Source organism: Dermacentor albipictus, chromosome 10 (assembly GCF_038994185.2).
Source record: "Dermacentor albipictus isolate Rhodes 1998 colony chromosome 10, USDA_Dalb.pri_finalv2, whole genome shotgun sequence".
NCBI lineage: Eukaryota > Metazoa > Arthropoda > Arachnida > Ixodida > Ixodidae > Dermacentor > Dermacentor albipictus.
In genome coordinates this window covers 68686391-68698542 of record NC_091830.1, presented here as the reverse complement: position 1 = coordinate 68698542, position 12152 = coordinate 68686391, and the positions used below count along the sequence as shown (strand labels likewise).

At 46.0% G+C, this 12152-nt stretch overlaps 1 protein-coding gene across 3 annotated transcripts in view; it reads left to right on the top strand.

Moving 5' to 3' along the window:
- The first annotated feature begins 3784 nt into the window (after positions 1-3784).
- LOC135899601 (zinc finger C3H1 domain-containing protein-like) overlaps positions 3785-12152 on the top strand; it is a 94239-nt gene continuing 85871 nt past the window's right edge. For all 3 annotated transcript variants that reach the window (XM_065428916.2, XM_065428923.2, XM_065428909.2), the window contains exons 1-3: positions 3785-4558; positions 8006-8115; positions 10864-10971. In XM_065428916.2, coding sequence (XP_065284988.1) covers positions 3928-4558; positions 8006-8115; positions 10864-10971 — 849 coding nt within the window. In that variant the 5' untranslated portion in view covers positions 3785-3927. The remainder of the gene's footprint in view (positions 4559-8005; positions 8116-10863; positions 10972-12152) is intronic.

The following is a 12152-nucleotide window of genomic DNA, read 5'->3' as shown; positions in this document are numbered from 1 at the left end:
AATGGAAGACTTGCTTGGTATACTTGGACGATGTAATTGTTTTTTCGGCCACATTCCAGCAACATCTTGAACGGCCCCTATCCGTTCTTCAAGCCATACGATCCGCTGGACTCACTTTGAAAGCAGAGAGATGCCACTTTGTCTTCGAAGAACTTCAGTTCTTGAGCAATGTGGTCAGTTATGACGGTGCTAGAGTGGACTCTGAAAAAAAAAAAAGAATGTTGCCGTCGCTAAGTTTGCAAGGCCAACGAAGGCCGCGCGACGCTTCCTGGGCCTCTGCGCCTATTACCGGCGTTTTATCGAGAGTTTTGAGGGCACTGCCTCTTCGCTCAGCAGTCTAACTAGAGAAGACATCGCATTTATGTGGGTAGAGGAGGTATCCGAGGCGGCTGTGCTGGTGCTGAAACATCACCCCCCCCCCCGGCCCCCCGCCACCCCTACTCCCCGGAAATTTTTGGTATCCTCGCCTTCCTGACTACACCCGGGGCTGACAGAAGACCTACGAGCTCCGGATGCCAGAATACCTATAGCTTCGTCACTGCGCTGACATGCTATGTATACGTACGTAATTCGACGCGGAGCACGAGAATTGGGACAAAATTCTGCCGTATGTCACGTTTGCATATAATACGGCACGCCAGAAAACTACGAGAATGACGCCGTCCGCTATACTCCACGGTCGACAAGCAACGACCATGCTCGACGCTATGCTGACCCATGATTGCAGCGATACAGAGGCTGACGCCGCCGATTTTTACCCAGCGCGCCGAGGAAGCCCGGCAGCTCGGGCGTGTTCGAAATAACCAGCCAGCAAGACAGCAACGCCCGTCGGTATAACCTCAGACACAGATCTCTCGTTTATCAACCCGGCGACAGAGTTTAGGTACGGACACCTATTAGAGGACGTGGCCTCTCTGAGAAGCTTCTACGGCGGTGCTTCGGACCGTATGACGGTCACGTGGCCTTGTTGTGACCTGTGCCCGAAACGGTCCACGTGGTGCGCGTGAAGCATTATCTCTCCGAGTGACGTGTACAACCTGTATTTGTGCAGTGACTGTTATACGCCGCGCCTCGGCACGATGCTCGCTGCATCGTGGCTCGCTGCACCGATGCTGCATCGAGCCACGATGCTGAACACGGGGACGATCGGATCAAGAGGGAGTGCAGACTCAATAGAAGAAGTCTAGCTGCGTTGCCTGTTGTCGGGTGTGCCTATAGGGTGCGACAAGACAACCTCTCGCAATGAAAGCTTCCATTCTCAGTAAACCGTGAAAAATCTATATACGTGTGTGTTCCAACTGTCCTGCACCAAGATTTAAATATATGGATATGCCACGTAGCTGGAGACAACCAAGGTAATGTTGTTTGCCGTCGCTTGGAGATACTCAGATTATTTTTTTACATTCCGCCTAATTACACAATTAGATTTAATTATTAATGATCTTTTATTATATTATAATTAGATGAAAAGTGTCAATGAAAAATTGTAGAGCAGCATGGAAAACTTCCGATGCAGCTTTCTTTGGCTCAATACGTGCTGCATAAATGGGTCGTTAACGAGCGTGAAAGAAGCCCGCGAATACACGGAGAGTGCCTCAAGCGGCCAGTCGCGCGGCAGAGAGAGAGAGACATCAGATCGCTTGTGGTTTGCCGGCAGTGGCGTAGCAACAGGGGGGGCCGGGGGGCCGTGGGCCCCGGGTGCAAGGGGCCAGTAGGGGGGGGGGGGTGTCATATACGTCTGAAGACACCCCTCTTTCCGCCGGCTACACTCGGGGGGGGAGAATACCTATGGGCCCCGGGTGCCAGACGACCTGGCTACGCCACTGTTTGCCGGTCTCCGGATCGTCAAAGTTGTCATTGAAACGATATCGCATGGACGCACATTGAGTAAAACATTTCCACCTAAAGGGATCTTCTTTCGCCTTCCTTTATTTTTCTTTGTCTACTGTCACGGAAAGAGAGCGATCAAGAAGAAAAATGGCATGGAGATCAACCAGGCGATTGTCCTGTTTGCTACCCTACACTGGAAGTGAAATAAAGAGGGAATAGAAAAACAAAGAAAAGATAGATAGATAGATAGATAGATAGATAGATAGATAGATAGATAGATAGATAGATAGATAGATAGATAGATAGATAGATAGATATAGATAGAGTTTCTCACTACATTACCTAGAGGGAAATCTGGCGCTGCTGCGCTGTGGTGTGCATGGGAATGCCGGTATATTGTGGATTCGGATTGGCATCGTTCTCGTAGACACAGGACACCTTGAAGACGCGCTTGGCAAGTACCGTTCCGTCTGTCAGAATGATTCATTTTCTACTAGAACAGCACGCAAAAAGCTGTTTTAGCTTTATTATTACGCGAAAACATGTTTTCTTTAACTATGAGAACTTGTTATTGCGTGTACGACTACATGTTACGTAAAAAGTATGAGCGGGCCGCTAAAGTTGGAGGACAGACGACAAGGTTCGCGCTCGCTTTGAAACAGTTGGTCGTCTGTTCTTGCTTTTCTTCCCTTGGTCATGCATTGTGGGTGAGTAAAGATGTAATATGCGTGAACGGAAACATTTTATGAAGATTTTACTTTGAGAATGCGATATTCGCGTAGCCATATCCACGTTTTAGACGAAGCCTCTTACAACACTAGCCAACACGATCCTCGCAGACACATATGCCGTCATTCCCATGACGGCACGGTGCCCCCTTAAGAGGAAGCTTTAGCTCGGGCCCAACTCCGACGCGGCCTATTCAAATACATGTAAAAACGCAAAAACGTTTTTCTGAGATAACCCCTGGACCGATTTTAATGAAATTTGTTGCATTTGAGAGAAAAAGTTAAATTCTAGTGACTGTTGGAAGTGGAATTTTGATTTAGGGCTTGAATTTTGTTAAAAGGATTTTCAAAAATTCAGACGTTTGAAAAAAATAGAAGCACGAAGTTTACAAACTAATAGCTCTGCATCAAGAACAGATATCGCGATTCTGTAAACGGCATCCATTAGACCATTCAAAGCGGACAAATTTGTTATGTCAGTTTACATCTTACGTGAATTTGTTACGTTGTTTACGAGGGTTCTTCAAAAGTTATAATTACACATTTTGCCATTTTTCGAGGTTCATGTGTAACATATCAATTTTGTCCGCTTTAGATGTGCTATCAGGTACAATTCACAGAATTGCGATATCATTTTTTCTTGCTGAGTTACGGAGTTGTAAACTTGATAGTTACGTTTTCTGAAAATTTGCGATTTTTGCCAAATTATTATAAAAAATTGACGACATAAATCGAAAATTCGAAACCAACAGTCACTAGATTTTAAGTTTTTCTTTTAAATGCAGCAAACCCTGTCAAATTTGGTGCAGTGGTTGCCTAGAAAAACGAATTCTCCTTTTACATGTATTTAGATAGGAGCACCCGAGCTAAAGCTTCCTCTTAAGAAACTCCCATAGACGGTGGCGCCAGATTACCCTCTAGGTGTTATAGTGAGAAACTCTATAGATAGATAGATAGATAGATAGATAGATAGATAGATAGATAGATAGATAGATAGATAGATAGATAGATAGATAGATAGATAGATAGATAGATAGATAGATAGATAGATAGATAGATTACTACGTGCACTGGAGATGAGCACTATGAACGGTCGCACATGGGAGAGTTTCGTGTACTTCCAAACAGCCCGCCAACTTGCGCCGCCGACGGTGATGACGATGACCTTCGGCACGCGAAGCGCGCGGCGCGTGCAAATCGTGCGCCCGTGGAAAACGGTGGCGCCGCCTGGCATCAGAAACTCGAAAACGCGCTGCAATCCGCAACAATGGCGGCGCCTGCGCTGGTCTCTTGCGATCGCAGGTGCTACCTCGGGTTTTAATACGCGCTATCTTCGGGGCCCCGTTGCCCCCGAGCTCACGGAGCTACCATGACTTCCCCTTCGCCGATCTGCGAGCTCGAGGAAGGCGAAATAAGCGACGACGCCGAGGAGTTGGGCGACTACGATGCGAGGACCGCCTTGGTGCCTAGGCCTCCGGCGAAACCGTTCGGTATTGGCGAGTCGTCGTCGCGTGGACTGCTGCCCCATCCGCACAAGTGTCGGCACCGAGTCAACAATTCTTCCTCCGCGCCCCGCTACTACAAGAAGCCCCTGTCCGTCTTCAACCCGCCGAGCGGGAGCGGTCACCACGACCGCGGCAGTGGGGGCCACTCGCGACCTCCTCCTAGCAGCAGCGGCGTTACATTGCGCTCGGCGGTTCAGTGCCGACCGCCCGCGAGTCGCGGCTGTGTTTCTCTTCCGTCTTTCGTGTCGCCGCACGACTCGAGGACTAGCGGTGCCAGCAACGACGATCGGGGCGGGGCGCGCAGGTCGTCGACGACGTCGCACCTCGACCACTACTCGTGGTTCCGCAGGTCTTCCTCGGGGCACTCGAGTCGGGAGATCGAGAACTCGTCTTCCCACGGCCGCTTCCCGCCACCGCCGCCGACTTCGCAGCGGTCGCGACCCGACCGGAGCCCGCCCCCGCCCTCGTCGCACTCTGGGAGTGCGAGGAAAAGCCGTATCCTGCGTTTGTTGGCGACTGTTCAGTCACTTACGTACCTGTCTCGCTTACGCAAGGGTCTCTTCATGAGGAAGCGCCACCCTGCTAAATTCAAAGGCTTCAGGTGTAGTGGTTTTTAGTGCTACGATACGTCACGAGAATACCGACGATGTTTCACTTCATTCGCGGCAAGCCCAAAACGACTTCACCTTCTTTTTTTTATTTTTAATCCCAAGTACGACCATTGTTTCTCATTGGCACCCATAGTCGCTGACGTCCGCTGCCATGTGACCTTGTTGTTTTTCTCCTTGCGCGTAATGGTCACACGCCGAGGGCGTATTGCCACGTCGTTGCAGACGGTGTCTGTGCCACGCTTATGCCACGTGCAGTTGTTTTGCTTGCGTTAAATTTCCTTATATCGTCGCCGTCCGCCATTGTTTTCATAACTCTCAGCTGTCGGGAATGCGCGTCACTCTACAATACCCGTCCACTTTCGATAGCACCCAAGTTAAAAACATATGTCTGTGCACTGTGACTCACAACATCCTCGCCATTTAGTTTATGTCCACTGTCCAACCGAAAACCTGATACGTTGGCTCTTTCTTGCTACAGGTTGTAGACGCAGATTTTTTTTTCTATCTTGAATATAATATGTTAAGGGATTAAGTTAAGGACAGCAAGCTCAGCATATCCACAAATAGTCTTTGCTACAGTTATTAGCTTGCTGTTTCACAACTAGACGTAGTAGCTTCAGAGGTGTGCACTCTGTACACTGTCACTTGTGTTAGTGTTTTCTTTTTATCTGTATTTACATTATTCAGCACATTTCCCCTCCAACCGCGTTGCTTGATAAAGGTTTTGAATCAGCTTTGGACAAGCACACCAAACCAACTGAACCTTTAAGCAATACCATGTATGTGCATTGAATTTTAATTGAAGATTAGAACAATTTTGAGCTCAAAGTGCTTGCACATTTTGTAATGGGTGCCAAGATGGCCCAATTTGCTTTTGCACCAGACAACCCAGCATAACCATGCAGCTCACTACAGTATTCTATACACTTATCCCATCAATAGGTGCCATAATGGCCACGATAAGCTCAATCATGCAGATAGCTTCGCAGTGAATAGGCCAACGTGAAGCTTGCTAATGTACCCACATCACAACCGAATTTTTTCTTGAGGCTGCATAAAAGAAAAAGCTACGTAAAGTGTCTGGCTGCAGATGCAAGGGTTGGTCTGTGATTGCCGCTACAGTCTGTACGGTCTAACACGTTCCATTACCTGCACCAATTTCACTCCGCTGACTGTGCGCACGATGGCAGGTGGAAGGGGGGGGACCCTGCGGTAGTGCACCAATCCAGCTTTTGTTCACAAACGCATACCGTGGCACCTCTACTCCATGGTGGAGTAGAGGGCCCTCGGTAGTGATGGCATCGCAATCCGTGATGCTTTGCACAGAAACAGGCTACGCATGCGCAGAAAGTGTGCCGGGATATGGTTCGTCCAGCATGTATGTCATGCTACTGTACTCCATGTCATACATAATAGGCAACGATACAAAGGCTAGACAGACCTCTCTGCTCATTTCGTCACCAAAAAGTAGTTTGTCACATACGAGAGAATGGTATAATACGTATGCGTAATGTAATTTGATGCAACATTTTCATACTTTTATGTCGCAGAATAAGGCATAATTATTTTGTAGGCTGTGTCACAGATCTGAACCTATTTTTCCACCAGATATGCATAGGGACACGCCTCCATAACGGCGGCTACAGTACACTCTTTGCCTTGCGACTAAGACCTAGTATGTCACACACTAGAAGCTCAAGAAGGCACACATAGTGTGTGATTCGACATAATCTTACGTCCACAAGTCGTAGTATGGGAACTTGTTATTCCGTAGGAAGCACACTACACTGTCAAATTAATGAAGTGAGACTTCTGTGACCACACTTGCGTAGCTTCCATGGTGTTGCCTGTTGAGTATGAAACAGAGTATAGTGGAAGTTTTTCGTGCGGGCTCTTCTGAGTATTTGTTGTCTTTCGAAAACAGCAAGAGGACCAAATTTTGCTGTAGAGGATGAAGCATTTAGTAAACATTCAGTGGATATCTTTCGCATCAAATATTTTTTTTCCTTTCTGCACTAGAAAAGGGGTACCTAGAGGGCAATACAGCCAGTGCTTCTACCTCCTTTTCCATTTTCTGTTTCTTTAATGTGAAAACATTATATGCCCCATTATGCGAAGATCTGTTGTAATCGGTTGCTGAGATTGCTCAGAGAAAATGCTCAGATTGATGTCAGATTTCTCCGGGAGGTTCCTGCAAACAGAGTAAATTAATGGCTTTGAAAATTCTGTAGGTTTCTGTTTGGCTGGGAATCGAACCTGGGCTCTCGAGGGTGTGAGACAAGCACACTTCCCCCTGATGCCACAGTGGCTTCACAGTTCTGTTTGTCTAAATGTGTGCCTAGTGCGTGTCACAACCTTCTGGCTCACTAAAGGCGTAGCCTAGTGCATGCATCACAGGGCGTGTGGTGGTGCAGCTAATGGGTAGGAAGTGGCTCCACGTCAGGAGTGTATAACATGAGCGCATTCATGGCATCCCGAGTTCTGTAAAAATGGTATAACGCTTTCGCCTTCCCACACGTAAGCAGTCTTAAGCGTCTCTACCAAATTTGATTCTTTTAATTCGTACAGGTTTATAAAGAATTGCCAGGAACAGGTAGCACTATCCTGCCTTTTCAGGTAGATATCTGGGTAAGGCAGAACTTCCTTGCATACAACATTGTCATGTCCATGTTGCTGATAAAATATTCGCTGATTTACTACTTAACTGTTCGCTTTAGGGCACGTGTTGCATTTGCCCAATCAAAGCTGAGCAGTAGCGAAGTCATATCGGCTTAACATGAATGCTGACATTAGCACCCACTTTTGAGATGTCCATTCCCAAAATGTGCCACCAAGTTCCGGTCAAGTTATCCCAAGGCATCTCTCTTGCAGTTTGGAACAGTCTTAACTGGAACTCATTTCATGGTAGAAAAAGATTGTTTATTAGCCAAGAAAAATGAAGGCCAGGCAACATTTTACAAGGATGGGTACTCTTGAACCACTTGTGCACTTTAAAAGAGCTACTGTTGATTTACATCAGGTACAGCAGCTTGGTATTTTAGGATGGCAAGCTTGGAATATTTGTACTTGTGTGTAATTGGGAAGCGCTGTGAACAGTTGCACTGCGCAATCTGTGATCACATTCTTGATGTTCACCCACCACTGTAACTTGGTCACTATGGTGTTGGCGCTGCTCAGCATGAGGTCCTGGGTTCGATTCCGGCTTCGGCCGCTGCATTTTCGTCAGGGCTAAAATGCAGCCAGTGTGTCTCGTGATCACAGCATGGTTTTGGCATGTAAGGCCCCGGAATTTAAAATTTTTTGAAGTTCCTTAACGAGCACGAACGTCCAGAATCTCAACCCAAGTTCCTGCAGAATGTGAGCAGCAATGAGCCGTCGTATGAAGATTTGCTCGCCCAGTACAGGAACATACAGCACCAGCTTGAAGATCTCAACAAGCATGTAAGCTTGAGTTTGCTAATACTCGTTTAAGTGTTGGCTGTCATTTTTGATTACACATAATTATTAGTGCCTGTGTCATTCATGATGGATTGCAGTGAATTCTTTATAGCAGTCTTTCCAGTTGCACAGTTTCCCATTTTGTTGTGGCAGCCATAGCTCATGGTAAAACAGTTTCGACTCATGTTTCAGTGCGACCCTCCCGGTGGGTTTGTCTTTCTGTAGCAGTAAATTTTGTTAAAGATTTACTCCAGATACTCACTGGCACTTGTACACACTGCGAGGGAAGAAAAGGCTATCCTCTGAGAATGTAATTGTCATAGGAATGGGCCATGATCAATGCTTGAAAATGTGGCTTCAGCTACCATGTGCTGTATTTTATAAATTGTACCACGTATTGTATTGTGAACATACACCACTTGCCCTAGGTCTCTGTTGTTGTGCCACGTATGCCTAGTGCACAACTGAGTTATAGACGAAAGTAGGGTTTAGATGGTTAACAAAACCATGCTTTAACTGCCAGTAGAATTGTTCCTTGACTTGCACTCATTGTGCGATGTCTGGTGTAGCTGTAAGAGGTTGGTGGCATCTTACGAGTTCACGCCTTAACTAAAGTGGGTTGATGAATAGTATTAATGGCTAGGCTAGCTGGTGGAACGTTGCTGCATTGACGCTAGGGGTGAACAAGCACAGTCATCCAGACAAAAGATGAGTGCATCTAAAGGACAACTGAAGTACTTGAAGGACAACAATGGTACTTGATAAGTGCTCAGATAGTGGGAATGCTGCGCCTTTCCCTTTATGCACCATAGAAGAGGCTGTTCCTAAGGGGTGCACCTAAAATGTTGCCACAAGACGCTAGTGTGCTGTGTGTCGGTGTGCAAATGAGCTTTCTGGGTCAGTGTAATTGATTACCCTGGCTGGGTCTCCCGCCTGTGTGGACTGAAGAGTAAATAGTCCAGCAGTTTCACTGTTCGTGCGTTTGTGAACAGAAGCGTGATTCCAGCAGAATTTTTCTGCTCCTGTTTTTGGTTTCACCTGCATTTTTTTTTTCGGAATGGCTGTTCTGACACATGCAAAACTAACAGACCCTCGTTCCTTTTATTGCTCGGGCAATTGTGCAGATGCTCAAGGTACATTCTCATCATTGTCATTGTTGTGCTGTCCAGCCACCGATCGGGCATGCATCGAACACATGGGGAGGGTTAGAGGGCTTGACGAAATGGGAAGTGCGTTTAGCTACAAGAACGACTTAAGTGAAATGTTCATACCATCAACGGCTCTGCTCAGTCGGCTTGATGGCAGAGCCAGGACATTATTCCGCCTTTCACTACTCTCGTGAGCATCGCGAGCACGTCTACTACAAGCACACTAGCGTCCTTGCTAAGCAGCTGTGGGTGCCTGCTTCATGGTCTGACTGGAACGGACAGTAATTGTCAAGCTAACGTTATCTAATATACTTCACTGGGTGCTGACTAGCGCGGATGGTTTCTCGTCAGTCTCATGCGGTGCACCACCGAGATGCGATGAATGCAATGCCAGTAGTTGCACTCCTAATCTTTCCAGCATTGTGGCAGGCCTGGTGGCTGTCACGGGGCTGTTCCTTCTGGCCAGCAGCAGTTGCGTTATGTGCTGCATTGTGCCAACATGTCACACCTGCATATAAGTTTGTCCACCGTCCGAAGAGTTTGAGCTCAATGCTAATTTTTTGTATTGCTGTCAATGCTGTGCCGTTCAGGCAAAACTGCCAAAATTTTTCAAACCATGATTAACCATCACCTGATGGAATAGCCACCATTAATTATTCTTTAATGTATAGTTATACACATTAAGGAAATCCTCAAGTAGAAACAAAGACACCATCGCTAGCTGACGCAAAAAATTTAGGTCACTAGCAGAGAACGGGTTCGTTACTTTTGCACATGAGAATACATTTGCAAGGAGACAAGCTTGTGTGACCAATAGATGTGCCTAGGTAGCAGCTTTTTGTCTATGCTGCTGTCAAACATTGTATACTAGCAGATAAATAATATGCGGTAGAATGTCTGTGTGTTTTGGTTTAAAACCTCATCACCAGGTGTCGCTAATGGGTGTGTGGCATTCTGCTACATAGCAAAGATGTTGACATGGTAACAACGATATGGGAACATCTAGTTTCAGTGGTGTAGTGTCTGACTCGGCTTGCACGTGTTTCTTTAGGAAGGGCCTACATTTGCATGTCGGCATTGCATTTAGGTATAGGTTACAGGCTTAAGAGAGTGGTTGGTCTTCATCCGTGTGTGTAACATCACGTTTAGACCTTAATGAGAGCAGCATTTCGGGCAAGTTGGCCTTTTAGACCAGTGATTAAGCACAGGCATTTGCTGTACTAAGTCATTAGTCAAGTGATATGCGATGCGAATCTATTGCCAACTTTGTCAGCTCGCTTATCACTAAGTTTGGTGGTGCTCTCAGCATAAGGATGTGAGCGTTGCAGTGCCTCCTTGGTTGTACTTATTTGGAGGTGGTTGTAGTGAGATGGTCTCAAGTTGTCAAGTGGTTATAGTCGGGAGTTCTGGTAAATGTGCTGATTGCCGCCGTTTTTCAAGCAGCTGCCATGATAGCCTCATTCTTCCCTTGTCGCCATTTACATGTCATTGAACTTGAGCTACTCTGGGTCTATCCCATTAAAATCTTTGTGCAGAAACATTCATGCATGTCCTGTTCACAGAAGTACATTTTCTCTTTCTTTTATTTTCTGTGTGACTTCAGAGTATAGAAGAGCACCACTCAACGAGTACGACGACCCATGAAAAGTCTTCCAAGGCGAGCGAACGCAGAAAAAAGACCCACAAGCCGAAGTGCAGAAAAGCTCGAAAGGTAATTCGAGTCACTGAGTCTAGTTTATGCGTCTTAGCTGAACATAAAAGAAGTTAATTGGCCATGGTATAAGGATGCCATGGTAATCTTTGCAGCCCCTTTTACTTCATTCTCCCCGACCATACACCCTTCAGAGAGATGCTGGGGCTGTGTAAACGATGCTCTTGTTTGTCTCAAGGAAGCAGTGATGGTTACCGATGTGTAATTTTGTCCTAAACCATTCTTGACAAGTCACGACAATTATTAACCCTTTCAAAGTCACATTTTTGATGGCAGGTTTAAATTCTTCAGAACAACTTATTCTGAGAAAAAAAAACAAGCAAATAATTTTACAGGCGAAATTAAAGCGACAAATTTTTGTAATGTGTGCAGTTTTTTACTTGGCTTGTTGTTGAACGCATGGATACTCTCCCATAATGAATTTTTTTACAAATCTGGTAATATCTATACAACTTATTTTTACGTTTCAAATAGGTTTGACACCATAAGGTCTAGCATTTTGAAACATTCCATTTCATTTTCCATGTTTATCATTCGTTGCGCCAAGGGTGCCATCCCAGCAAAGATAACAATGCGGTGGCCTGTGATTCACGCCCGAACCAGTGACGAAAAGCTAGAAGAATGGAAAATGAGAGATTGTTAGAGATTACTGCCCCAGGGACTTTCGGCCATAGTGTGAGGCATGCCATGTGACTGTCTGCAAGCAAGCTCAGTTGTTCGCGCCTTTCCTGAAAACAAAACAAGTGAAAAACTTGCAATAATCAAATATTATCGGGCTAAACTAGGTTCCATAATCCCTAGAAGTCACGGAAGGTTATAGCACATCCAGAGCAATTTCATACGTGGTGCTTTGTTCCTTAAATGCGCATATTTTCAAACGGTCAGTCATCATTGTACATGTATGGTCTTGACAATGGGGAATTTGTTTTTGCTGCCGTACATGTATGGCCATAACAATTTTGAATTTGTTTTCACCGCCGTACAGCACCAATCCTCAAATATTTACCTTACCCAGACTAAGCAGGTGCCTGGTTACAGCAGGGACTGTTAAAAATAGTGGACTGAAAGGTATCGTGCCTTATTTGCCATGGGCCGAGCTTCTGGCTAAACATACCACAGCTTTTATATCAGTTATGTACATGGAAATATCTGTAGCATTTCCCTGGCTGCCGCTAAATATC